Source organism: Crocodylus siamensis, chromosome 4 (genome assembly GCF_052110815.1).
Source record: "Crocodylus siamensis isolate JL-2025a chromosome 4, ASM5211081v1, whole genome shotgun sequence".
Lineage (NCBI taxonomy): Eukaryota > Metazoa > Chordata > Crocodylia > Crocodylidae > Crocodylus > Crocodylus siamensis.
In genome coordinates, this window is record NC_143398.1 from 54,640,679 (window position 1) to 54,668,421 (window position 27,743).

Below are 27,743 nucleotides of genomic sequence, written 5' to 3' on the forward strand. Positions count from 1 at the left end.
TTAATCTTGATCCTCCACATTCATCTCATGAGGATTATTATTATTAACACTGTTTTCGCATTGTTCCAGGAAAAAGGCAATGTTGTTTTGCCTTTTGAATCTAAAATGCCCCTTTTTTGACTGTATTGCCACATGTGTGATAGCTGTTTCCTGTTGCTTGGATTCCCAGAAACATTCCTATTTCTTACAGAAAGTTAGGATCACCTGCCCACCATATGTATTTTGTGCAAAACACAGCCACTAAGTTCATTCTCTTTCCCTGACTGACTATGCATCTCCCTCTTTGTATTCCCTAGGATCTCTCTCTTCATTAGATAGAATTCATACTTGTTTTCCTTGTCTTCAGGCCTCTGCATAAGTGTCCTCATATCTTACTGGGTTGCCCTAATCTACTCTGCTGTCTCACTAAAGCTAGATCCAAAGCACTGTTTGCCCTTTTCCTGTGAGGCAGTTCTCCCCCTCCAGATTGCTTGGCAAGGCCTTTGCTTTCTCCTCCTTCAGATCTTCCATGGAAGGTGAATAATACCTCTGACACTAGATTAGGAAGTTTTCTAGGTAGCAGCATGCAAGTTTTCCTTCCCTGTAGTACATTTTATGTTGTACAGTAGTCAGACTGGTATCATTAAATATGTACCAAGAAATATAATTCTCTGTAGTCTTCTATGTATAGAATTTCATCACAATAGCCCAGATGGATTAAGAGTAGTTTACTACTAGCATGTCTCAATTCTGGGGAACTATTGCACACCGTCTGTTAGAGGAGACTGAGTTTCAGCAGGCAGTAGCAGTCCCTTTAAAAAACAGTTTCAAATGATTCTTTTGTTTTCTTAATCTTGCCTTGTTTTATATCAGGGATCGGTAATTCCTAGCATGCATGCCATTTTTCTCGGCACACCACAGCCAACCCAGACTCTGGGCAGCTTCTGGCAGTAGTTGCCCAGAGCCCAGGCCAGCTGCAGGCAGCCAGTTTGGTGTCTGCAGCAGCTGTGCATGCACCTCTGGGTGCATGGCTGGGAAGGGGCCTAGTGCAGTGCAATCTTGGCTCCTCCCCCACCATCCGCTCAGAGGCACATGTGCATCAGCCACCACCACCGAGCTGGTGCCAGGGCTGTGAAGCCCAGTACAGCTGTTTGCACCCTTCCAGCCACCTGCTACAGCTGCTTAGAGCCCTGGCCAGCTGTGGTAGGCAGCCAGGAGGCTACAAACAGCTGCACTGGGCTCTGAAGACCCAGCGCTGGTTCCATGGTGACAGCAGGTACAAGGACGGCTTTCAGTGTATGATGGGGAAGGGGCTCGGGCAGTGCAACCCTAGCCCTTCCCCCACCAGCCACCCAGAGGCATGCATGCAGCCACTGTCACCAATGAGGATTGGGCCCCTTGCAACTCCCCTATCTCAGAAATAACATAGTGCAGTTATAAATGTAACATATTTCTATATTAGATATGTTTTCACTCAACAGATGCCTAAAATTGTTAGCATACTGCTTACCTCACCAGTTTCCCTTCATGGCATTCTGTTGCTGGGTATGGGGATTTGGGTATACTTATGGGGCGCGTGCACACATGCAAGCATGTGCGCTTGCAGCAGCTCAAATAGAAGTGGTGCAAATTTGAGCTGGAGTTTTTTGCCTCGGTGCATGTGCTCGGATATGCACTTTGTTGTGAAGAAAATTGTGCCACTTGGGGCAAAATAACTCTGCCTGGCTCCTCCCAGATCTGCAGCCAGGGAGAGCTAGATCCTGCAGCAGTATAAAAAGCAGTATAAAAGCTGTCCTGGCTAAGGGCTACTTGGCCTCAGGAGCTTCTGAGGCCCAGCCACTTGGTATCTGGGTTCACTAACCCCTTGTGGCAGCTAGACTGCTGAAGCAGCATCCCAAATTCACTTCTTAAAATACCCCAAAATCCACATTCTTCCACAATTGGAATGAAAGAGAGAGAGAAAGGGGGATTGATCAGATGGGCAATGTTTTATTGCTATATCTACAACGTTAAAGAAATTTGGAAGCCTACCAGTGTCTCTAGCATCATAATAAAATAAATCCTAAATATCTGTTATAATGTTTGCTTTTGGTTTCCTTATCACATGGTGGGTATGTGATAGGGGAATGTGGATTTGCAGGAAGGAATGGGAAGGGGGGTGGGGGGATGTGAGTCAGTGTGTGGGTAGCTGTGAGGTGACTGGGTGCGGGGGCTGCTTAGGAGGAGTGGGTGCTGTACATGAATGCCACGTGCCCCCGGTGGCTGGCAGGGCATGACAGCACTGGCATTGGCACGAGCATGGCGGCAGCGTTAATCAGGGAGCTCCCACAAATGTCGCTGGTGCTGTCGGCAGCAGGGGGAGGGGTGGCAAGTGCCAACCAGGGGTTGTCGACCACCCACAGATGCCACTGACAGTGACAGCAGTGGCCAGTGGTGATCACTGACTGCCTGCAGACACTGCTAGCAGCGGGGCGGCGGGGTGGCAAGCAGCGACCGCCCACAGGCGCCTTTTCTGATGGTAGTGCAATGTTACACTCGGGGGGTGCACGTGCACCCCCTACATGTTGCCAGTGGTCCCCTGTCCCCTACAGTGTTGAACCCCCACCCAGCACATGGACTACCCTGCTTGCAGGGTACCAGGCCCCCCCCAGGAGCTACAGCTCCCCTCCAGCCCCCTGCTCATTCCCCTGCTTTTCTCCAGCCTCTGAAGGCTGGAGATGAGCAAGAGAACAAGCAGGAGGCTACTTCCAGTCCACTTCCAGGTTCGCTGCTGAGCACACAGGGCCCTGCGCTCCTGTGGGGCACTCCATCCACCCCAGCATCACAGCGTTCATGAGCCTTGCCTGGTACCTCGAGGTATGTAGAAAAAACATTTAAAGCTGTGTCTATGGCCAAATCACTGATTCTCTGAATCGGCATTGAATCTTCAGATTCGGATTTGGTCAAATCGAATCAGGGACAGTGATCTGAATCAATGAATTGAATCACTGTCCCCATTTGGGCCAAATCAGAATCGAATTAGGCCTTTTTTGCACACCCTTAGTAATTAGCTACCAGAACAGGTTCCCAAACAACACAGTTGATTTTCTAAAAGTCAAATTTAAATTAGCCATGGAAAAGTCCATGGAAGATATGGTCTCATTCATCCACAAATTATTAAACTTAGGAAAGGGTGCTTGGTGAAACTCGGGCATATATAAGCAAGGAGTCACAGTATATTTTCATATTTTATTTTCTACCTTTAAAGTTTAAAAACATATATTATGAAACTTAAGCAATGAACAGATGTACTGTTTGAAGCCCTCCAAAGAGGAAGGGTGCAGATGTTCATGGCTGAAAAAGAACTTCAAAAATGGCTAAAGTTCTTAATTTTAAATGCTCCCTGAACTGTCTGCACACTTTAGTAGTCTTCTGGCATCCCACAATGTTCTGCTCCCTCCTCTCTGTTCCCCCATAGAGAGGTATGGAGGAATGGGGCAGGTGGCCAGTACTTGGCTATCATTGGCAACCTCCAGAGGCCTAGAGGCATAGAGTGATTCCTGTTTTCCAGCCTCCTGGCTTAAGAGTACTGCTGTGTGTGCCTTTGTGGCCATTTTGAAGCATGATGAGAGCTAGGGGAAGAGCTCACTTCTGCATGGTGCTGAAACTCAAGGGTTTGAAGAACTCCAGTATTTAGAGTGCTTTAAATGTATGTCTGTCCCTTCCCTCACTGTTCTACTCTTTAATTATTTTGCAGGGGAAAAATAACAAATTGGGAGAAACCCAAGAAAAGAAAATGCAGTATCTAAATTACCCTAACAATTACCATCCTTTAATTCTTTCTTATAGTGAACAAATACGAAGGTATAGATTGTGGTTGACCTTTTCTTAAAGTTCTCTTGTGAGGAGAGAGCATTATACCTCTTGTCCAGTTCTTGCCATTTCAGACTGTGCATTCTTCTGCAAGTAGGGCATCCTCTTGTGCTCTGGCTATTTCAGAGTCACTGTGGGGAGTCGGGTCTATAGCCTTATTCCTTTTCACATATTCATTATGATACAACTTTTAACTGACTTTGCAATCTAGATAACTTTTTTTTAATATACCTTTTTGAGGGGGTTGTGTGTGATTGGAGAGGTTCTTCTAGATTTGTATGCAATATATAGCGAATACCTTCATGGAAAAAGAAGCCTACACATACTTTTTAAAATTAAAATCCCAAGTATGGGGAATAATTACTTAATTTAGTAAAATGGTTACAGTGCATTTACTACTAGTGTATCTTACATAGGCAGATAAGAAAAATGCATCATCAAATGTCACAAGACTTTTTCTGTCTCTTCTGCACTTCTACAAAAATATCTTTTCCAAAAATGCGATTTCCAAAACGTTTTATTGTCACGTTTAATTAAAATAAATTTTTCTTTATCAATAGGTAGCTTTTTGCATTTTTAAAAATGTATAGAGAGAATGATTTCATAGAAATTTGATTTTTTTTTGCTTTTAAATTGCAATGATAAGTATGATTGCAGACTTCTAGTGTTCACATAACTATGCGTTCTTGCAGTAGTTGTTCACTAAGTTATTTCACATTTGTTCTTGAACTATGTTTCCCTAAAGCAGTATTTAATTACTTCTAGTTCTGTTCTGAAACAAATAAATGGATAGTCCTGCTTCAGTGAAAATAATTATTTTGGCCCTTCATAATGTAGGTAAGAAGTCACTATGAATGAGGTATCTTGTTTTATCAGCTCTTGTTTGCATCATAAATGTGTTCAGAAACAAGCAGAAACTTTTTGTTACTTCTAGATATCAACTAGTGGAAAGGAAATAAAATGGTGCGTGAGTTAGTTCAGGAAACCAAAACAATTAAAATACTGGCAAGAAGACATAAGTAATACTTTTTAATGGACAAATTAACAAGCTGTTGATAATTGCCCTTTGCTTTATCATAGAAGTCAATGGGAGTTTGCCATTCACTGGACTAAGCTAGGATTTCATTTATATTTTGTTTTCCACTGGGAAACATCCTTGATATTCCTCCTGTGAGATTTCTTTTAACAAAAATATAAGCTTCCATGTTGATTATCACTGCAATAGAAAACATGCATAGAAAAGCAATTTCATTAATTCATAGTTTCATATTGTTCTTTAAAAGATATACCTGTAGTGCATCCCTAGATTGCTACAGAGATTCAGAGATTAAATATATTGTAAAAAACAGCCTATTTCGTTAGTAGTATTTGGCAAACATGCTACCACAGAAATTCCCATTTATAAAAAGACTAATTAAAGAACAGGACGGTAAATACATTTAATTAAAGAGAGAGAGCTAAAATGTAGTTCTCTTTTATATTTTTAACTACAACTCTTCACAGTCAGATGCCTTTTCTGCATCCATGTAAACTCCTGGTGTTTGAAATGAATGTCCTATTGTCAATTGTTATATGAAAGTTTTGGAAGATCAAGCCATATTTTTTCTTTGTTGATTTTTAAAATAAAGATTACTGTCCTTCATACCAAAACAGCTTAGTAGTGTTTATCCAAATTGGTGAATCATCTTGGTGTTTCAAGAAGGCAGTCACTTGTATCTGTAACTGATAGTGGATTATCATTTTGGATACCATTAATCAAAAGTAACCTTTTGCTTCAGGCACGTTAAAAAAATGTGTGTATATATACATGTGTGTGTGTGTGTGTGTGTGTGTGTATGTGTGTATATATATATATATATATATGTGTGTGTGTGTGTACTTTAGCTAAATGTCATTAGGCCTAGGGCTTCTTTTGGTCTAAGAACTGTCATCACTTTTCATATTTTAATGTAATAGCTGACTATTCAGTGCATTGTACATTTAGTGGTTCATTTTCATTTTCTTCAGCGTTACCTGGGAGTTCTAGTGTTTAACAAATGTCCTAGTGATATGCTAATACTTATTCAGTATAAATAATCTCAGTATCACTCCAGTCAGCCAAATAACATTGTTCATGTACCTGATGTGTGCACACAAGAGTGTCATACGATACAATAGTAAGCTTTTGACACTTTGGCCATTTTTCTTTGTCTTTATTTCAAAACTTACTTAAATTGTTTGAAAAACAGAATCCCTTGTTCTACAGCTGACTTGCTGTGTTTTCATATTTGACTGAGGTCTGACCTTTGTACTGTAGCTAATATTTTTAGAAGCATTCATGTATTTTGGCAACTTCCATGTTTTGTCAAGCACCTTGAGGAATCCCTAGGTGCTGAGTGCTGTGGAATTCCAAGGTGCTGAGTACTGCGGTTTGCGCTGAAGCTAGGTGGGCTGGCTGCTCAGTATCTCAAGAATCAGCCACCCAGTGGGTGCATCTACATGTGCACTTTACTGCAGCATTGATTAATTGGCTCCATAGTAAAGTGTCCCTGTCTACACAAGCACTGGTATTAGGGGGCAGTAAATTAACTAACTCCAACTCAAGACATTACTGTCAGGGACACTACTATTTTACAGCAGAGTCATTTACTGCACAGAAATGCATCTGTGGATGGTGACTGGGATCACAGGAGTTTGAGTCAGGATGGACCAGCTCTGGTAGGAGGCTCAGAGGGTCAGCCACACGGCTTCACAATTTTGGCACGCTCATGCCCCAGTCAGCCTCTCTGCCACTTGACACTGCCACCTGGAGCCTGGGACAGACCCTCCATGAGCTTGGTGTCAGCCCAGGGCTGCTCCACCCCAGCTCAAACTGCAGCAGTCCCTTGTGCACATGTAAATGCTGTGACTGGGAGCAGTTTTCTCTAGCATGAGTCGATCATGTTGCCCTAATGACATGTGTAGATGCACCCAATTAGTTTGAAGTGGGGAAGAAAAAATTAGGTATGCAAACCCAATGGAAATTTCAGTATGTAGGTCTTCACCCATTTATGTATAGAAGTTCAAGATCCAAAAGTAATAATAGATAGAAAAATACATTTCCCAGTGAATTAAAAGGCTGATGTTGGATTGACTTACTTCACTTAATTGTCCTGCCACATCTACCTAGAACCAGAACATATATAGATTATATAGTTGTTGTGGCTGAAGCTAGTGTCTGCATTCTGATCTGATTATATGCTATTCAAGACTGTGTTAAATTTAACACACAAAGTTGAAAATATATATATACATTTGTGGGGGGAACTACTGTTGATGACAGAGTTTTCAGTTGGGTATGTTAAATAAACATTATTCTGAAATGGTAATTAAGATGACTTAAGAAATATTGTGTAGGTGTTAAGGAATTAGTACAAACATAATCATTCATATTACTTACCTGATCCATAGAATGAGTAAAACTATTTGTAATGAAACCTGCATGACCTTAAGTATGCATGTGTTACTCAACAGGTAAGGCTCTGCTCTGTTGTTTAAACAGTATTTTCTTGTTTAAAAGTGTTTTTATTCTCTTATTTTTTTTCTTTCCTACCATCTTTGATGATGAAGGATACTCAGAAACCCTTTTTGCAACCTCCCCTGTCTTGCATACTGTCCGTCCAACATTCTATAAGGGTATTGTGATCCTCTTTATCATTATAAATACAGTAGACACCATTGAAACTGAAAATCCCACACAGGGCCCGCAGTGAGGCATTTACAGAGCCTGTGAAATAACACATGGAGGCAAGTAAAATTTGTCCCTACATTGACAATGCCTCTTTTCCTCCATTGTCCAATACTGAGAAACCTTTAGAATGTTCTTCACATTTCAGCTATCTGCATTGTAGCTCAAGAGATGTAAATGATAATATTTTCTAGAGCTTTGGCAATTTGGTATTATAAAGTATTTGGCAATCTTAGCAATATAGGGTGTGCATGATAGAACTCAGAGATATAGTTCTACTTCCTATTTAACAGTGTAGTAACTGCTTAACATTCAGTGACCATCCATGCTAATGCAGAAATGCAGTCACTACTTCAGTAATGGAAACAATGATAAAGCATCCTTTCCATATATATGAGCCAAATTAGCACAGTTATTTCTGAAATAACATTTGATTATGTGCATATAGTCCCAATTTCAACTTTTGCTTTGTTTTTCTGTTGTGTATTCAGTGCGACCAGTTTATCCAAGGATCAGAAATGTTTCTGCAGCTGCTGCTGAGACCTATGCCAATATCAGTTGGGAGTATGAGGGACCAGATCATATGAACTTTTATGTTGAATATGGTGTAGCAGGCAGTAAGAAGCCATTTCATTGAATTATTCTGAGTGCTGAGAAAAATTTGTAAAAATTTCAGTAACTGAGCATGATCCTATACTAATCTAGCTTTATTAATGATAGTTTTAAAATAGCTAGAAAATTTTTCTTAGTTTGCTCTAGCAGATTGAGTCATTGTAATTCAAATAATTTTATTATAACAAAAGCCACTGCTCTTCAGGTTACTTGATGCCTAGTTTAAAAATCAGCCTTTGTTCTTTTGTATTATTTTATCAACTGTTGTCAACAAGAGCTCCTAAAACCCTCAATTATGCAGTGATTAGAAAACTAATGTGACATATCTATTAAATTATGTCCTGGGAAAATTACATCAATAGAGCCTAATTCAATAACAAGAGTTGAAAAGAAGCAAACAATAGATCCTCTTTTTAATATTATACCTTAAAATAGAAACAGCAAAATTAAGTATTTGAAACAAGCTGATATCTATACTCACTTTTGCATGTAGTAAAAACAAAAATAAAGCTCTAACATCAACACTTTGTACTACTATATTAAGATGCAGATGATGAATTAGTAAAGTGGAGATAATTCTCACCTTTCACAACACCTTTTTATATGGTGGGCACTAAAGACAGTATAATTGTCAGTCTGCAGATTAAAAGGATAACATTTCCTCTTCATTTTGTTTATGGTATAAGTTGAGTTATTGTTAGGAAAATGTCCAACATGGGAAAATATATTCAAAACAACCAGGATATATTTTGATAAGATTTTGAAGTAGATTTTTTCTCAAAAAAAGTAAATATTAATCCAAAGTGTAGCAGCATAATCAAATTAAGTGAATAAACTTTTTCTACCTATAGTCTATAATTGCAAACACGGTACTGTTTCTTTATAAAATAGATGCAAAACAATATTATATAGTGCAATGGAACAAAAGTATAAATGCAAAACTATATTATATAGTGCAATGGAACAAAAGTATAAACTAGTTGTCATTATTCAGGCAGTTTTTCTTCATGTTGCATGCAGTATAGTATTTGCAATCATTATTTATCTAAAACTATATTACCTTTAGAAACAGCAGTCATTTTCTTCTACAAATCCAAAATGTAGAAAGTATTCTGTCTGTAAACTTGGAGTAACAGATAGTAAATTAAAATATTCCAATTTGTTGTTTCCCTAAAATTTTTATAGGCAAAGAAGATTGGAAAAAAGACATTGTAAATGGTTCTCGGAGCTTCTTTGTGTTAAAGGGTTTAACACCAGGAACAGCATATAAAGTCCGGGTTGGTGCTGAGGGTCTGTCTGAGTTTATGAGTTCAGAGGATGTGTTTGAGACAGGTCCAGGTGAGGCATGCCATACCAGTTCTGTCTCACATTAAGAATTGTGATATACCAGGTGCTGAAATATTGAATTGCTACTAGTGGGGATATGTTACAGCTAAAACATATTGATCATATCTTTTTCTAGACTAATGCTAAGAAATCTCCCACACATGCCAGCTTATCTACTGTGCAGAGTATGAATGTTTTCACCCTTTAGTTTACTTTGTTTCTGTGCCATTTATTTTGTGAGCTAAATGCTCACTATTCATTCTTAATCTGTGTGCTGTGCATTTCGGATTAAATATTTTGTTTGTTTCTTGTGGGTTTTTAATTGAATTAGAATGTATGATGTAATAATTCAATAACATAGTGTGCTGTAAATACAGCAGAGTACATATTTTTTTAACAATGTGGATATCAGCAGCTTGGTTACCAAAATCTTAATCTAAAACATTTGAGGTATCAGAAGTTTAGGTGTTCTGATTTACATTAATAATCCATAAAATGCATGGATAATATATGCCAATGGAGTGAATGATTGTTAGGACACTTCTAGGTATGAATTCATCTTTTTCATGAAACATTGACATTTTTCTAGAGTTTTTTAAACATAACCTATACGTTACCATATTTAGAAAAACAATTGGCCTCTTAAATTTTCAATACATATTTTTTCAAAGAAAAATAATAGCCAGATTTCAGTGCAAGAAAATGTGTAGCATTTACATCTTCACAAGAGAATGAGTGATGCCTGTTTATTTAACTCAGGGCTTTATTAGAAGCATTTTGATGTCATAGTGAATACAGTGCTGCCTCCACAGCATGTTCTTGATAAAAGCCTTGTTTTGTATGTATTTGCTAGCCACTTCTGCCCATTCCAAGCACTGTCGCCTGCAGATACTAGTTCTGTCAATGTCCCTTTGGTCTCACCTGCTATCCAAACGTTATGATTTGAGGAACTAGATTTGCAATATATATACAGTTGTTTGAACAATACAAAATAATGATAAACAGAAAATAATTAAAATGATAGTTTGACAACTTTCTGAAATCATAATGTTTTTGTTTCATTCTGTGTGTATAGTACGTTGGTGGTCATCATGTTATAATGTTGCTATAGGAAAGCTTTAAAAAGTAATTCCCAGCAAACATTTACAGACTCAAAATAGGTTTTTATTAATCACCTTAAGCTAGGGAAGGCTGGTGATGTCAGAAAACAGGCATGCAACTATGTATAGAATGCCAATAGCCTATAGGACATGGAGAAGGAAAATTATACTGCAGCTCATTGAAAGCAAGATGGTCAAACTTTCCCAGAAAATACCCGGCCTAACAATAAAACGTCAATAGATCAAATAGTTAAGATGCTTATTGTGTGCCCTTGATTAGGTCAAGTGCATTAACTCTGTTTGTTTAGCCTTCCAAGGCTCAAAATATTGTGGCGACAATGGACCAAGGAAAGCTTTGGTTCACAGCCTTGCTTTCAATTGCCTCATTGCTTCATTCGTAGAACAGAATCATTGCAAAAAGAGTTCTATATCACATTGTGAAATCTGTGTCAGTTTTTGAATTCCAGACCAGTGTTGGTGAATACTGAAGTGGGATAGAAAACCAAAACACCCATTTAGAATATGTTGTTATCATGGAAGGAAAACCCAAGATAATGAGGTCTCTACTATCAAATGAATATTTGTTTTAGCAAGCATTCCTATAGAGCATCTTTATATAATATATGATTTTATCTTTTGAGTATGTCTAGTATAGTGGATTACACTGACTTTCATGTATTAGCAGCTTCTGTGTTCACCAGGAATAAATATTTTTGCCAGAAGCAGATACTATATCTAAAATAAATAGTGTCCATTTTTAAAGTAATACTGGGCTTTAGAAACCCCTTCCTATCGGATATTCTGTATTTCAAAGAATACAAGAAGCTGTCTAAGTAAGTTTTCATCTTTACTCTGTCATCTCTCTTGCATGTGTCTATGCATGATTGTTTTGTTTCAGACTCTCTTCTTCTCACATTGGAATGTTCAGTGTGTCTGTGCACCTTCCTACAATATTCGTTAAAAATGTTAATACCTCATTATATGTGCACGTTTGCAAAAAACAATGTCACTCTAATCTTAACCCCAAAATGCTTTGGTTGACTTATGATACCAAAAGTTTACCTTTCTCTTTAAAATAGAATAGATGGGGCTTGTTCTATGTTTATATGTATTAGAAACCTGTAAGGCATTAAACAGCTTCCAAAAAATCAGAATACAGAAGTCCTACCAAAGCCTGTGAGGATGACAAAATTCAGTGCCATACAACACAAATCAAACTACACACCAAATCACATTCTTGCCCAGTAAAAGCACCAGAAGAGACTGTAGATGCAAAATCACCTCAGTATTTCCAGATGTAATGAGCAGCAGGGCATGTATCCAGCCTTCATAGTTACTCTTGAGTTAGCAATGAAGATCCTTAGGTATGCAGAGCATCACTGTGCCAGAACACAGTGCACCAGCTCTGTACACTCTAGTTTCTGAATGGAAAGCAGTATGGCTGAGGGTGGGCTGGACTGCTAACCCAAGAAATTATTTTTACTGATAGTCTGCACATTTTTACTGATGGAGAAAGTTGTTCACTAGCATGTTTTTACTTTCAGTAAAAAGTAAAAATTCTTGGGTTGGCAACCCCATGTGACTGCAGCCACAGGGGTCCCCTACTCGCCCCATGCCCTGCCACCCCCTACTGCACCCTGCATCATGCTGCCCCAGTGTGGCCCCTGCTGTCCCCACTACCCGTGTCTTGGCACAGACCCTTCCCCATTGCCTCTCCCTTTCCTGGCCTGCAGCTCAGCCCTAGCTGCACTGTCCCCTTCTTTGATGCAAGGCTACTGGAGACAGGAGATGAGCATAGACCTTGTTAGAGAGGGGGAGAGGTATAGCGGGCTCCACTGAGCTGCAAAGCTCTGACAAAAGCTCCATGTATGCCAGGTTACCTTGCTCCCCCTCTAACAGCAGCTGGCACTGCTCTGCTCAGTCTCTTTCAGTGCAGCTCTAGCTTTTTTCTTGGGGTGAAGGTTAAAACTGCGGTGGCTCCCTGTTTTTATGGAAGGCAAGACATTTTTACAGATTTTTATAGACAGGTGTTTTTAGGGTGTCTTTTTTATGAGGTGTCCATCCATAAATTTGCAGATAGTGAGCAACCCTGGGGTAAGGAGTTCTCTTTTGAGAAGATCTGGCTTAGTATATCTTAGCACAGTGCTGCCTGAGCCTGCACATTGACTCAGGAATTTCAGTGTCACCTTCTGCCCCCTGCTGTCAGACATCCGGTGGAGCTGCACCAGCAGCTACCACTACACACCTGGTCTCAGGATTTATTTTGAAGTGAGAGAGTGGCAGAGTGATAATTTCTATGATGCCTTGGCTCTGGTTCCTAAGAATAGTTGCGTATTCCCCATCTCCTGCTTTTGAAGGACCCACACCAATAAAGCCCCTTTCACAGAAGAAGAGAAGAGAGAATTATGCCATTGGGACCTCTCAGAAGCAGAAAGAAGGGAGAGTTGTGTGGGGATTTTGAGACATAACCTGGCCCTAATCTACTAAAACCACCTCTGAGGTGCCACTGATTTCAGTAGAAATCCTGGGTAATCCACCTCATTGTAAACGTTTTATATTATCTCATGAGATGAGGCAGAAGAATAATTGAGGTGCAAGAATTTAATTCTAATTGAAAATTCCCTAAGATTTAAGCAAGGTGGGGGGGACCTTCTGTATGAACATCTCCTACTCCTGCCAGCAGGACAGCAGGAAGTAGAGAATGGGAGGAAGCAAGAGGCTGAAACCAGATTAATTCACATCTTCCTCTTTCCCTCAGTAGATTTTCCTCCTTGTGGGGAGCTCATTCCTTAATGGAAGCCCTCAAGAGTTGCTTGTTGTAACATCAGTCTTAAGTGTCCACATGGTAGAATAGGTCATAAACTTCACTGAGCTCACCAGCCTAGACGAATAGGAAATTGGACCTGCCACTACCCTTCAGTAAACTTCTTGATGTCTTTTCTGTTATTTTCTGTGAGTCCTGAACATCACCTTCTAGCTTATATGGTAGTCAGAGATAAAACCAAGGAAGAGCTCATCCAGTCATGAACCATTCAGTCTTTTGAAAGTTAAATGCAAAAGCATCACAGTCAAAATACATTATATGCTAAGGTTTGGGCTGGAAAAGAAGAGAATGCCTAATAAAACTTTATATGGGGTTCCAATGCTGACTAGTTTAAATTGAATCTGAGGACCTGAAAACCTTATTGTTCCTGTGTTTCATGCGACCTGGTTCACATTAACTAATGAGGATTTCCTCTTTAATTTTTTTTAGAGTACAATGTAAATGTTGGTATAAATTGTAATGGATGGTCTTGGGAAGGTGGTAGTGGACATGTGTAAGCTATGCATATGTTTCACAACTAACCACAGTGCGGTAACTTCAAATGTTATTCAAAAGTAAGCTTTAAATATATGATCTTGGAAACATACCACTTTTAAATGCTGAAAATATCGACATGCAATATTACTACCCTGGCTGTCATTATTGCTAACTAACATTCGCTGTTACTGCATTAATAAAATATATGATTATATGTTATTAATGTGAATAACAACAAAATATACAATTAAATGCAGCAGTGAATCTAATTTTTTTTTTAATTTATTCTCTAGCCATGGCGAGCCGGCAAGTTGACATTGCTACTCAAGGATGGTTTATCGGTCTAATGTGTGCAGTTGCTCTTCTTATCTTGATTTTGCTGATTGTTTGCTTCATAAGGAGGAACAAAGGCGGCAAATACCCTGGTAGGATATGCTTCATTGTCAATTAAAATAATTCCAGTTGTTTAATTGGTAATGCTTAAAACCCAGATTTCAGTTCTGGAAGATCACTAGTAGTTTAATTTTAATGTTAACCGTATGCAAGGTAAAATTAAAGTTACATGCAGACGCTATGTTTCTACTAGGAAAATTGCTGCTCTACCAGTAGAAATTGACAGCATACAAGTGTTCATTCAGTTTGTCACAAGGAAATATGCCTTTTTACAAGAAATATCTTGACCTCTGGAATATCATAGGAAAGTAGGGGTGGAATGAACCTCCCGAGGTCTTCTAGTCCGGCCCTTTGCTCAAGTTAGGAGCATCTCACTAAACTATCCCAGCTATCTCACTAAACCATCTGTCCAAGCTGCTTTTGAAAATTTCCAAGAATGGAGATTCTACAATTTCTCTTAATCTCCAACCTCAGCCTGAATTTCATCTGCTTCAGCTTGACTTCATTGCTCTTTGTCCTCTCCCCTACAGCCAGAGAAAAACCTATCTCCATCCTGTCTGTAATCACCCTTTAGGTATGTGAAGACTTATCAAAATCCGCCCTCCTCCCTCTCCCCCAGTCTTCACTCCGACAGACTGAATAACCATAGCTCTTTCAGCCCTTTTGTCGTAAGTCATGCTTCCCAGTTCTCTAATAATTTTTGTCACACTATTGGACTCACTCCAATCTGTCCATATTTTTTAAGTGTGAGCCCCAAACCTTGAGACAGTACTCTAGAGAAGGCCTCATCAGTGCTGAATAGAGTCAATTATCTTGATTTGTAAGATACATACTTGTTCAAACAACTCAATATAAACTTGATTTTTGCAGCAAGGGCACACTGTTGGCTTATATTCAGTTTATGGTCCACTGTACTCCCCAGAAAACTGCACTATAAGTAGTCACTCCATAGTCTGTAGTTGTGCATGCAGTTATTCAATCTCAAGCGCAGGATTTGCACTTGTACTTGCTGAATTTTGTTTGACTGATTGCAGACCACATCTTCAGTCTGTTTAAGTCATTCTGGATCCTGCTCAGCAATTCCACCCAACTTTGTTTTCATACACAAATTTGATAAGTGTGCACTCAATCCCATCGTGCAAAATATTAATGGAGACATTAAACAATACCAGACCCAGGAACAGGTCCCTAAGGAACCCTACTTGATCCCCCCTCCCAGCTACACTTTGAGCCATCTCTGACTGCTCATTGAACCAGTGGTATTACCAGTTGTGTGCACCTTACACTACTTCCATCTGCTCTGTATTTCAAAAGCTTGTTAATGAGGATATTATGGGAGATGGTGCTGAAAGTCTTGCTAAAGTCAAGGTATATCACATCCATTGGTCTCCCCCCTCCATAGAGAATGAAATCAAGTTGTTCAGGCATGACTTGCTCTTGGGGAATCCATGCTTGCTCTTCCTGATCACCTTGTTCTCCTCTAGGTGCTTCACAGTAGATTCCTTGAGGACCTGCCTCATGATCTTTCCAGGTGCCCAGGTCAGGCTGTCTGAGCTGTGATTTCTTGCACCCTCCTTTTTCCCTTTCTTAAAAATGGGCACTAGATTTACTTTTTTCCAGTCATCCAGGATCTTGCCTGAACTCTGAGTTCTTAAAGAACCAGTTGCTCTGAAATTACCTCAGCTAAATCCTTCAGTAATTTAGGGTCATCCTATCCAACCCTGCTCACTAGAAAGCATCTAGCTTCTCCAAGTAACCCCCAACCTGTTCTGCCATTCTAGGCTGTTGATTTCTGCCATATATTTGCTATCTACCATGCTTGTCATCTGGTAACTTCCTCTATCTGTGAAGGCTTAAGTAAAAAAAGACATGAACTATTTCAGTCTTCTCTGCACAACCCACAACTAGGTTGTCTTCTATAGTCTGTAAGGGAACTATGGTTTCTTTGGCCTTCTTCTTACTCTTGACATACCAGCAGAATCCCTTTATATTACTTTTTACACCCCTTACCAGTTTTAATTCAAATCATGCTTTGTCCTTCCTAATTTTATCCCTGCTTACCCATGTCATACTCTTATATTCTTTTCTAGTGCTATGACCAAGTTTCCATTTTTTTGTAGGATTCCTTTTTTGAGTTTCACCTCATTGAAGAGATTTCTGTCTAGCCAGGTTGGTTTTTTGTTTCCAATTCCCATTCTTCTGTTGCAACAGGAGAGCCTGCTCCTGCACCCTTATGAGGACCTTCTTAAAGTACAGCCAGCTCTCCTGGACTCCTTTTCCCCTCACACTTGCCTTCCAGGGGGTCCTGCCTACCAGTTCCCTGAGTTTGTTAAAATCAGTTTTTCTGAAATTCAGTGTCCTTATTCTGCAGCTCTCCTGCCTTCCTCCTTAGGATTTTGACCTTTATCTTTTTGTGGTCACTGTCACCCAAGTTACTTTCTACCTTCACATTCTCAACCAATCCCTTCTTGTTTATGAACAGTTAGTGTAGAAGAGCATCCCTCCCTCTTCCCTGCCCCCCAGTTGGCTTCTTTACCGTCTGTGTTAGAAAAGTATCCGTAACACATTCCAGGAATTTGCTAGATTGCTTATGCACTGCTGTATTTCTCTCCCGGCAGATATCCTGATAATTAAAGCACCCCATGAGAACCTGCTCTTGAAATCTGAAAGATTCTATCAGTTGTTTAAAGGCCTCATCTACCTACTCCTCCTATAGCAAATGCCTACCATGATATCCCTCATGCTGCTCTCTCCTTGGACCTTTATCAGAGGCATTCAGCAAACCTACCTCCCACTTCACGTTGCACCTCAAAACACATATACACAGCTTTTTTATGCAGGGCACCAGCTCTTCCTTTTTCCCCTGCCTATCCTCCCTGGAACAAGCTATACCCATCATAACTATACTCCAGTAATGTGAACTCTACCATCTCTGTAATCCCAATTACTTCAGAGTTTCTCTTGCAGAATATGCACCTGTACACTACACTCCTCTGTGATCAGGAGTTGAGCAGCAATTTTGCCTGTGCCTTTACAGTGAGGGGAAATCCATTCTAGAGAAGGCATATGGGCATTTTCCCACACTCAACTCCTCCCAACTCCTGCCCCCTAGATCTTTCCCATGATTAGGGGGACACTGGTTTGGACAAGACCTGAACAGTAGTGGCATCTGAACTCCTTGGTCCTGCCTGGAGTAGTAGGGAGGATTTCTACCAATAAATTTGCAAAAATAGAAATTAGCACCTGTCCATGGCTTAAGTCCCTTTTGAAGTCTGTAGAAAAACTCCTGTCACCCTTAGTAGGTGCATCCCCACTAGCAGGAATGTGGAGATTGCCTCATGTGGGGTAAGGGAGGCTGGGGCCATCATCTGGGCTGGCCCGAGCAGTCTTACCTGCGGTCTTGGGGGCCTCCTGGAGTTGCAGAAATGGCAACCCAAGCATGTGGAGCCTGGCCAGCAGCCAGGCTCCAGTTCTGGGTGGTGCTTATTGCAGTCAAGTACACCATTTTGCTTTTTTTTTTTTTTTTTTTTGCTCCATTTTTTTTAGATACTGAGAGTTACCAGTATCTAATTTTGCCTCCATGCTGCAGCATGGAGAACCCATTCACAAGCACCTATGCATTTTGTGGCACCTCAAAAGCCTTTGAGGTGCTGCAAAGCACATGCACACGTTCGTCTGGACGCCCACTGAAGCCAAGCTTTTACTTTAGTAATTAAATGTATGTACTAGTATTTTATCATTTCTGGGTTCTGGCAGAAACTAGAAATGACAAAAGGCTGCTTTTTTCTCTTTTAAAGTCCCCTAGCCAAAAGAAAGAGCAGAAATGTTAAGCTTAATGGGAAACCTTGTTCTCATTAGAGATTTTCATTCTATTTAGTAGACTAGAAACCTGGAAAATGAGACGCATCTTCAAATTATTTAATGTGTTTCTGAATTTAATTCATTTATTTAAAGTTTGTTTCACTAATTTTGACATTAATGTGTGTGTGTGGTAGGGGGGGAATCCCAACTGGCCTGTAATATCTTCAATATTAGCTTAGTCCAATTCGACACTGGAAATGATGCTCTAGAAAGTGAGTGTAAAGCTTCACTCTGTTTAAGAAAATAAGACTAAAAGTAGGCAAGGTTATCATAATTGTATCATTAGAAAATACTATCAGAGATGAGTCATATTGCCTTGAACAATGAATTAGAAACTAAAACCTTACAAATTGAGTATGAAAATTGCTAACATAAAAGAACTGCAAATTACATTATAGCAAATTATAGCTGGTAGACAAGGAAAACAGAGTAATATGTATCTAAACAGAAATAAAAAGACACAAATAAGAATATTTTTCTTCCCAATTTTGATTCATTATACAGTTCTAACTTGGCTGTACCCCCAACTTCTGGGAGTAATATGTACTATGTAAATATATGTTATATTTTAACGATTCCTAAGTTTCTGTGTCAAAGACCCTAATACAGCAAATCATTCAATGAGACTAGGTACATGTATAGAATATATATACATGTGAACAATTCAGGTTATGGCCCCATGTGTATAAAGATGAAGTATTAATAGAAAATTTTTTTATTAAAAATATTTGAAAAAAATACAGTTACATTTAAGAGGCATTAGGAGGATTTTTCTTGTATTGGTTTTGTTTCAATTTTTAGAAAAGAAACAACACAGAGACCAACATTATTCTTAGTTTTAAATTTCATTGGAAGCCTGGTTTTTTATTTGTTTGGTTGAGCAATGGTAATTTCTGTTAAAGAAAACTAGCCAAACAGTGTCCCTGCGTGGATAATCTCCTGGTTCCATCTGGGTTAGTTTGCAGGATCAGGGCATGAAATATTTTAGTCCTAATGTTTGGTGACAAAAATTCCAATTTCAAATATTTTAGTGAAGGAAAAAGAAGATGCACATGCTGATCCAGAAATTCAGCCTATGAAGGAAGATGATGGAACATTTGGTGAATACAGGTGAGCAACTGATACATACTTTTCCTACTTGTCCCTTCTTATTTAGGAGTATTATATAATTTTTTAATATGGAACTCATTTTATGAATTTGAAATCACTACTCTGTCATGGGGAAAATGTCTTTGTAGTTAATGTTTTACAGAATTAGGGGCAGCTCTAATTCAACTGTTAGAAGAAATTTTAAATACCATGGAACATGAACTGAAGGATTTCAGCATTGTTAGCATATATTCCAGAGACGTAAAATTTGAATCCAGATTCAAATTCTGATCTCCTAGGGCTAAGGATATTACATACAGATTTTAGTCTCAGGGCCAGCTTTCATTTTCTCAAACATCAGATACATGAAAAATGATAGCATTTTTGCCATATCTATTAATCCTTCAAGACCTGTGTAACACACAGAGAAATACTGACTCGGAAACAAGGGCAGGAGATAGCTGTGTTAGCCTGAAGTCAGATGGAAGGCAGGGTAGAGATATACCTTCTAGACTAAGTCAGAAATGCATTCACTTCTGTGAACCCAAAGCTTATTATAAGGTGCCCTCTGTTAGAATTGGAAATGTGCTTCTCAGATAAACAAAACAAATACTATCTTGTTTTATTCACTGGAAAGCAGGTTCTCAAAACAAATGGCTGCCCGTACCAAAATCCAGTGCATTAATACGCTACTGCTCCCTTAACATCATAGTTACATTCTTGAAAACTGTAACTTTAAGCGAAACGCTGTTAAGCGAATCCAATTATGTCACAGTAGTTACCTGCTTTCAGGCAGCAGCTAAACAACGTTATAACCGAACATTGCGCAACTTTAAATGAATATGTTCTCTAATAGATCAGTGACATAATAACAAAACAATGTTAACTGGGGTGATGTTAAGTGAGGAGTACCTGTAGTTAAAAGAAAGTCGTGAAGGAATATAATGAAATTAAAAACGCTCCTTTAGGAAGTTCAGTGCATAAGACAGTGGGCTGCATCAAAGCACAAGCTCTATTTTTTTTTAGTGTCTCCTAAAGCTACTTCTTTATTGTAAAATTATTTAGCTGAATCTTCTTGCAACACAAAAAACATTTGTTAGACAAGTCCATTTAGAATAATTAAGAGTGGTGTAGCAGAATTTTGTAAAGTGTATTTTGATTTCATATTAAAATAGATTTGTTTTAGCTTGTGTGTGTGTGTGTGGTAATATGCTCATTATATTCTATTCCCATGTTAATTGCTGCTTAAAAGCATTTTATTTTCTGTACGTAACCTGTTCTAGTGCATGAAAATCTGTTTGTTTGAATAGTGTTCACTGTATTGCTGGGCTCTTTTTGCATAAATGGAACATACATTTTATCTATCTGAAACGAGCTATTTTTTACAGTTCTGCATGCCAAAGAGCAATTTGTTTATTTCTGTGGATTTTACCAGTTTCCAATCTCTTATTCATCAGTTCAGCACAAAAAAACTTTTTAAAATGTGTTTGTTTTTAATTTTAAATGCACATATTTAATTTAGTTGAACTCCGCTTATAAAAGTGAGAGACTGAAGGCATTGGCTGGAAACAGGTACAATGAAAACAGAGTAGTGTACCACTTCCCTAGATAGCCCAGCTACTGTGCCTAAATTCTGATATGCACCTCTGCTTTGTATGCTTGGACCTCTATTTTATAGCAAAAACTGACATTCATGCAGAACTGTGCCAAGATACGTGATTTGGACAGTGGTTAAATCTGAGAAAAGACCACTCAATCTGTGTGACTTGAACTGAAATGTACGTCTCCATATTTAAATGGCTTATGCATTAAATTACAGAACCATCAAGTGCTTTGTTATTAAGTTGTTCATAATGCATATATTGTCAACCCTTTGTGTGATGATTATACAGAATTATGTGGAGAACATCCAGAGCTGTTCACAGGGAGTTGTGCAGTTAATTTACCATGCCGAAAACTCCTTCCTAAAATGTATTTATGTGCCGTTAGCCTATGATGGGCTTTCCTCTTTTTCTTTAGAGACAGGGCAGCTACAGCAACCAGTCAGATTGCAGAAGATGTTATGGCACCCTCTTGCAGCTCAGCATCACTGCAGCCAATCAGTTCCCAGTTTCAGGCCACCTCACACAGCACTGTTGGTGATACAGTGCTTCTTTGAGGAAAAATGGTGTAGGTTTTTCCTTAAAAAAAATTCTAAGAATTTCGAGTGTTTTGAACTTTTTTCATCACTTCAGGTCCATGTCTACGTGGACAATAAAGAAAAAGGACAAAGAAAGGAAAAGAAATGATAGCTGTACCGTCAAATCTTCTGAAGCAGACCCTGGCTTTGCCAAAGCAGCGTCTGTGAAATCTGAGCGATCCAACTTGTCCAGAAGGTCAGGAGATCATTCCTCCAGGACCAGATCAGAGGCCTCCTTCTCCAGGAGAAGGGCTAGGCAGTCTTCAGAACTCTCAAGGGTTAGTTCCATGTACACTTCCCTCTCCTGCGAGAGAAAGAAATCAGACAAATGGAAATCCAGGGATGACTCTAGACATCATGCTTCTCAGCAACAGATAATGGAGTCAGAAGAGGGCTCAGATACTCAGGCAGGACAGCATTCTCCCTTCCAACAACAGTCCAACCAGGCCCAAGATCAGGGGTCCCTAGCAGGACAACCTTCCTCAGTCCAGCGATGGTTTAGCCAAACTCCAGACCACAGCTCAGACACAGAAGATAACCAATGTTCCCATCACAGGAAGGTAAGACCTTCACATTTCTCTGAATCTGACAAAAATTCGCTAATGAGAGCTGTAATACTGCCTGAGATTACGACCATTTTAAAGGATGCCCTGACTGTGGCCAGGCACAGAATGACCTCTTCTGCTCAGGCTGGACCTTTTCCAGTAAAGAATTCCAAAGCCACACACACAGCAGTTGCCCTGGTTCTTCCTGAAACATCTGAGGACCAATCTCGAATCTTAATGTGTGAAGGTGTGGACAGTTCAAACGAGCTAGCGGTTTCTGATCTGGAGAAGTCTAAGGTTGACTGGGCGTTTGAAGATGAATCACCCACTGAGGATGAGGGAGTCTTCCCTGAATCCTCTGTGGAGGAACAGGAGGACTCAGAGCCCACATGTAAATTTAACATGGCAAATCAGAATGATTTATTTAAGCAAATTAAGAAAGTGCTGAGGCTAACCCCCCCCAAATCTGAACAGCATTCAGAAGAACCACCTATCCTCTCTGAAGAGGACAGGGCCCTTCCCATCCACGCAACAGTGGAGAAGCTGGTCTGTAGAACTTGGAATAATCCTGAGTCAATACATGAGGCCCCAACAATTCTGCATAAACTCTACCCTCTTCCAGTGGATAAAGCTTCCTTATGGGGGACTTTACCCAAAATAGACACTGCAGTGATCATTGGTGATGCCAAATCCTCTCTACCTGCTCACTGGGCTACCAGCCCTAAGGATCCTATTGATAAAAAGGTTGAGTCAGCAATTAAGAAATCTTTCAAGTTAGCTGCAGCCCAACTTGGAGTGTCTATCTATTCTATCCATGCTTCCAGAGCCTTACTAATCTGGCTGGAAAAAGAACTGTCCAGGAGCAAATCCAGAGCCCAGCAGAGAACACACAGTCTCTGTAGAATTGCTGCTAGTTTCATCCATGATGCAGCTGAGGATTCTCTCAGCCTTACAGTTAAAAATATGGCGTGCCTCACAGTAGCCAGGAGGGCCATCTGGCTACGCCCCTGGTCCTCGGAATTAGAACTAATGTGCCAACTGTTGTCTTTGCCATACAAAGGAGGCATGTTATTTGGTGATCCCTTAGTCCAGGCTCTTAAGAGTTGCTCGGAGCAAAAGCATTTTCTGCATTGTCAGAAAAAGAAAAGATCCTGTGCAAGCTCTTCATTTTCCTATTCTCACAAATGCCAGACCACCTGCCGCTGTCCTCCAAAATATAAAGGGGGAAAAGGAATTTATTGGGGCTCTCGATCCTTTCCTGCGAACTACATAAGGGAGTCACGTTTTCAAAGAAACAACAGATCCACCAGGAGGGATTTTCTGACTATATAATGCTGTTTCTCAGTCTTTCAGGAACCAGCATGGATGGAATTCTTTTAAATGCTCATCAAATGGACTCTGATACTAATGGCTGCATATATCATTTAATAGTCTGAATAGGTTTGAGGCCAGAATCTGTAGAAAAATCTTTTGTTCTTACTGAATTTCTTCTCCAGAGGAAAAAGCAGAAAACATCATCAACTCTGTCTTAGTTTTTATGAATTAAGGCTGTGATATTAAGCCTTAGTGAAGAAAGGAATCTAAGTGACTACTCCCCAGAATTAATTCTGAATTTCAGATGGTCCAGTTGGTTTGTAAAAAAGAAAAAAAATAATGTTGAATCGTCCCTAACTGTCATCAGGTAGTATACACAGTAGATTCATAGGATCCTTATTTATGCACATTATACTTGTATCTCAGTACTTACATTTTCATTCAACAGCATTTTCAGTATCATCCACTTCCACTGTTTCAGATTCTCTTGCATTGTTCTCCAAGGTCATGGTGGAAGTGATTTTAAGAAAGTATAATCTTGTAGTTGGAGAACAGGCAGTCTCAAACAAGGTACAAATAATTCTTTTATCAGTTAATAGTTTCAGTTAAGTCACAGACATCAGCTTTAAGAGGTTTAGGTGTCACATTCATATTCTAGACTTCCTAGAACATATCACAGATGTAGTCTTAGACTTGATTCACTTAAGTACTAATCAGTTGTCACTTCCCCATCTGAGGGTACAGACTCTGTACAGTCTTTATGAACTGGTTTAGCCTAGTAGTTTGTCAAAATATCCCTTTGCCCAAATCAGGAAGGCAATGATACACAGTGACTAGAGATGCAAGCATACCTTGACTGTCACATAGGCTAGGGACAGACATTACATAAACCAGTTTAAGTGATCAGAAACTGGTTTAAATCCATAACAGAACAGATGATTAGTGCACATAAACCAGTTTAAAAATGGCTGAAACCAGTTTGAGATAAACCTGGTTGAATGTAGTATCAGACTTAACTGATTTGGCTCAAACTGGTTTATGCAATGTCTGTACCAAAGCCCTTCCTGGCTTAACTTAAACCAGAGTCCCCCCAGCATCACAGGTGCTTTGCAGCACTGGACAGGGCTAGCTGCTCCAGCCAGCAGGGCTAGCCCTGCCCCTCTGCTCCCTAAGTGGATCTCTGGCAGAGATGGCAGGCACAGCAGGGTCTGCCCAGCTTCCCCTTGCACCTCCATCTCCCCATCAGCACTTGCTGCTCAAGCAGGGATTTGCCCCCTCCCCTTTCCTACAGCCTGGACTGTAGTCAGCATGGAGTATGCTAGCTAATGCTGAGAGGTGTCTGTGTAAGGCAGACAAGACACAGGCAGAGAGAACAGTGTCTACTTAGGGCTATTTTGGAGCTAATCAACAGGTAGCTGGTAATGTGCCTCTGTTCCTTCCTGCGGGAAAAGTTGTTTAAGAAGAGTTTGAACTAATGAGAGAGGCTTTTGTTTTCTTGATGGGCTGATCAGTGTTCTGTTATCCACTCCCTGCTGGACTGGTCAGGAGCAGTGAGTTGTGTGTGTGTGTGTGGGGGGGGGGGCCTCCCTCCCTAATCAGAGAGTACTGCTGGGGCCTGGCCAGGCCTCCCCCTCAGCTTAGCATTATGGAAGGGAAGGGAGGGCTGTTCTAGCACCCCCCCAGCTTCTAGCCTGAGCCACTGCAGGCATGTGCCTGCATTTTTCTGAGTCCAGAGGGGATGTCTGTACAGTTGCAGACTGGTTCAGCCTAGCCAGGTTAGACTAACCTGCAAAGATTGAATCAATTCTGGCTCAGGCTTTTTGAATATCTGTCCCTAGGCACGGTAAAAGGGAAACTGATGCGTTCCTCCAAAAAGTCTATTTTACTTTAATTGGCCAGTCTTGGAAGAAGACTAGACCATTAAGCTATGGATAGAGATCTTAACAAGATATGTACAGCTGACCAGGAAATACCTGAAATAAATGGCTCTTAGACAAATCTAAATTCAGAAACTATACAAGGAGCCTCTCATCTTGGTACAAAAGTACTGACATTTTTCTGCTATATTCACTAGACAAGAAGGGCCAAACTTCTCTCCAAGGTAGAATATCCATTAATCAAAAGGAATTTTGTGTATTTGCAGACATGCTGATTCACAGTTGGGAGAAGTTATTTGTTACTCAGGACAAAATAACATTTGCAAGATTCCTCAGACAGTTTTTCAAATCTTTCTGTTCCTTGGAACAAGAGATTTCTCCATGCATTTTCGCCAAATTCCAGTTCTGTAAAAGGTCCTCAGGAATATCGGGCAAAATAAGACAATGTAAAACTAATAATTCCAGTCCAGTCATGTCAGCATTATTTTTCAGAGAAATATCTTTTTGTTGCCTTTTCCTCAGCATCTTGACCCATTAAGTGTATTCTTCCCAGAATTCATGACTGGAGACTTTCTGGAAATGGTTCAGTCCATAAGCATAGGAATTATTAGATAATATTTGCAATTTTCTTTTACTCTGGAGATTAGTCAATATAAAATTTACAATCTCCATTCTTCTGTATTATAAGAAGATATGTATTTTTTTTATTTTCATTTTTTTCCAGAGGATCCTTGACAGGTTAGGTGATAGTATCAAGTAATTTCCAGTGAGATCTTATATCTGAATTAGTTTTTGCAGTGGCCCAGTTTTGTTCTCATTGACATCCATGCTTCTTTTGAGGAGTCTTAATTTGGCCCTCAAACATCTGTGTCGCCTCTGTTTAGAATCACTGCATTCAATTTCTCTGTTAGACATCTTTTTACTTTTCTAGTACCGGGAAGAGTCAGCGAGTTAGAAAGTGTCTCATTTAAACTACTCTGATTTTTTTGCCACAAGATCAAACTAAGAGTGTCTACTTGCCTGGTATCAAATGCTTCATCCTGTTTTCATTTTGAACAAAAATTTAATCTTCCATTTTTTCCTGCTCCTGTCTGAACTAAAGGAAAAGCTCTGGAATTGTTGAAATGCCAAGAAAACCATATGGACAAAATCCAAGACAGAACTTCATTGAGATCTATAATTTTATTTAGTTGATTTAAAAGATAGTAAAATCTCTAAGATCTACCCCACCTTATGAATTGTTTTATACACTTAAAATATGTGGGGAAAAGTTTCTTATTCTTTCAACATCAAGCCAACTTGACAAGAGATCATGAGCAGAATGCTGTGAAGGAAAAATTGCAAGTAATTTTTTTCTAAGATACTTATAGCCAGTTATTATCCAGTCATTCCTGGATGTTGTGTACAATAAAAGGAATTTGTTCTGTACAAATTTCATTTTCTGTGTCCTAAATCCAATAGCCTGGGCTGTCTTACCCATCCAGTCATATCAGTGGTACTGCAAGCAGTAATCATATTAGCAAAAGAAGTTGCATGTTACCAGCTAGATGTTACTAACAATATTTTGAGTTATTTTGCATGGCCATAACTATGGAAGAACCTACTGGGAACTAATTGGCTAGTGAGCTGAATAGAGAATACAAAAATGTCTTCTGCATTCTGACTGGTTGCTGCATGTACCCATCTCTGAAGAGGAATAAGTGGCATATAGACAGAGACAAGGAGATTTGCAGGTAAAACAATCCTTGTTTTTTTAGCTGTGATGAACATGTGAAGCTTTTTTATGCATTCAAAATACGTACTCAGTTTTCTTCCACTGTTCTTACATTGACTGCAGTTATGTTGTTCATTGTCACACAACCATAAAGCTGCAAGTTTGCTATTTGTTTCTTGAAACCAAGAGGACAAAGAACAGGGTTTTGATGTTTTGTAATAACAGTATTAATGACCGATATCATTTCATGCAAGATATTTAATTAGTATTAGTATTAGGCTTTCTTGAGAAACTGCCATCCCTAAACAGCCAGTAATTAAAATTTGGTTTTAGACTTAACAGCATAGCACCGTCATCTCAGTGCAAAATCCATCCATATTCACACCTGAAACTTTGTTCCTAGTAGTTACTGTCTCAATGTTATTTATGTTAATTCTACATGCTACATGTGCAAAATATTTCAAAATACTGGTTTTACAGTTCAACTGTATTTTTTCCAATAAACTAGTATTTTTTAACAAAATATTGCACCAGGTAAGTATATGTCAGTGAACAAAACTACTGAATGAAGCAAGGACTTGAGCTGTTGTGGGTGTGTTTTGAAAGTGTTATACATCTTTATCAATATGAGCAAGCCTCATAGATACTGTGTCAGAATTTCTGTCTTTAATGGTATTCTTTGCAGTAAATTATTAAATAATCTAAAGCCAATATTCTACAGCTTGTTGGGCTTCAGCATTTATAATAAAGCAATTCCACTGTTTTCCACAATATGCTTCTTGGCAACACATTGAAAACTCATTCATTTTCCAGAGCACCAGGGTCCTTTCTCTGTTTTGCACCCCCAGGGATACAGAAGTACTGCACAAGATATCTGTGTCCTCATTCTCCATCT

The 27,743-nt window shown here is 39.5% G+C and overlaps 1 protein-coding gene across 30 annotated transcripts in view; it reads left to right on the forward strand.

The window, feature by feature from the left end:
- Positions 1-27,743, forward strand: part of NRCAM (neuronal cell adhesion molecule) — a 250,160-nt gene that overhangs the window by 215,603 nt on the left and 6,814 nt on the right. For 13 of the 30 annotated variants that reach the window (XR_016441757.1, XM_090042304.1, XM_090042305.1 and 10 more), the window contains 5 exons: positions 7,420-7,485; positions 8,029-8,154; positions 9,335-9,487; positions 14,170-14,301; positions 19,162-19,240. Coding sequence is in view for 29 of the 30 variants with exons in the window: in XM_090042304.1 (XP_089898430.1) it covers positions 7,420-7,485; positions 8,029-8,154; positions 9,335-9,487; positions 14,170-14,301; positions 19,162-19,240 (556 nt within the window). In the remaining variant the exon portion in view is untranslated. Of the gene's footprint in view, positions 1-7,419; positions 7,486-8,028; positions 8,155-9,334; positions 9,488-14,169; positions 14,302-19,161; positions 19,241-21,453; positions 23,315-27,743 lie in introns of those variants that run through there. The other 17 variants (XM_090042321.1, XM_090042322.1, XM_090042325.1 and 14 more) reach the window with 5 other exon arrangements.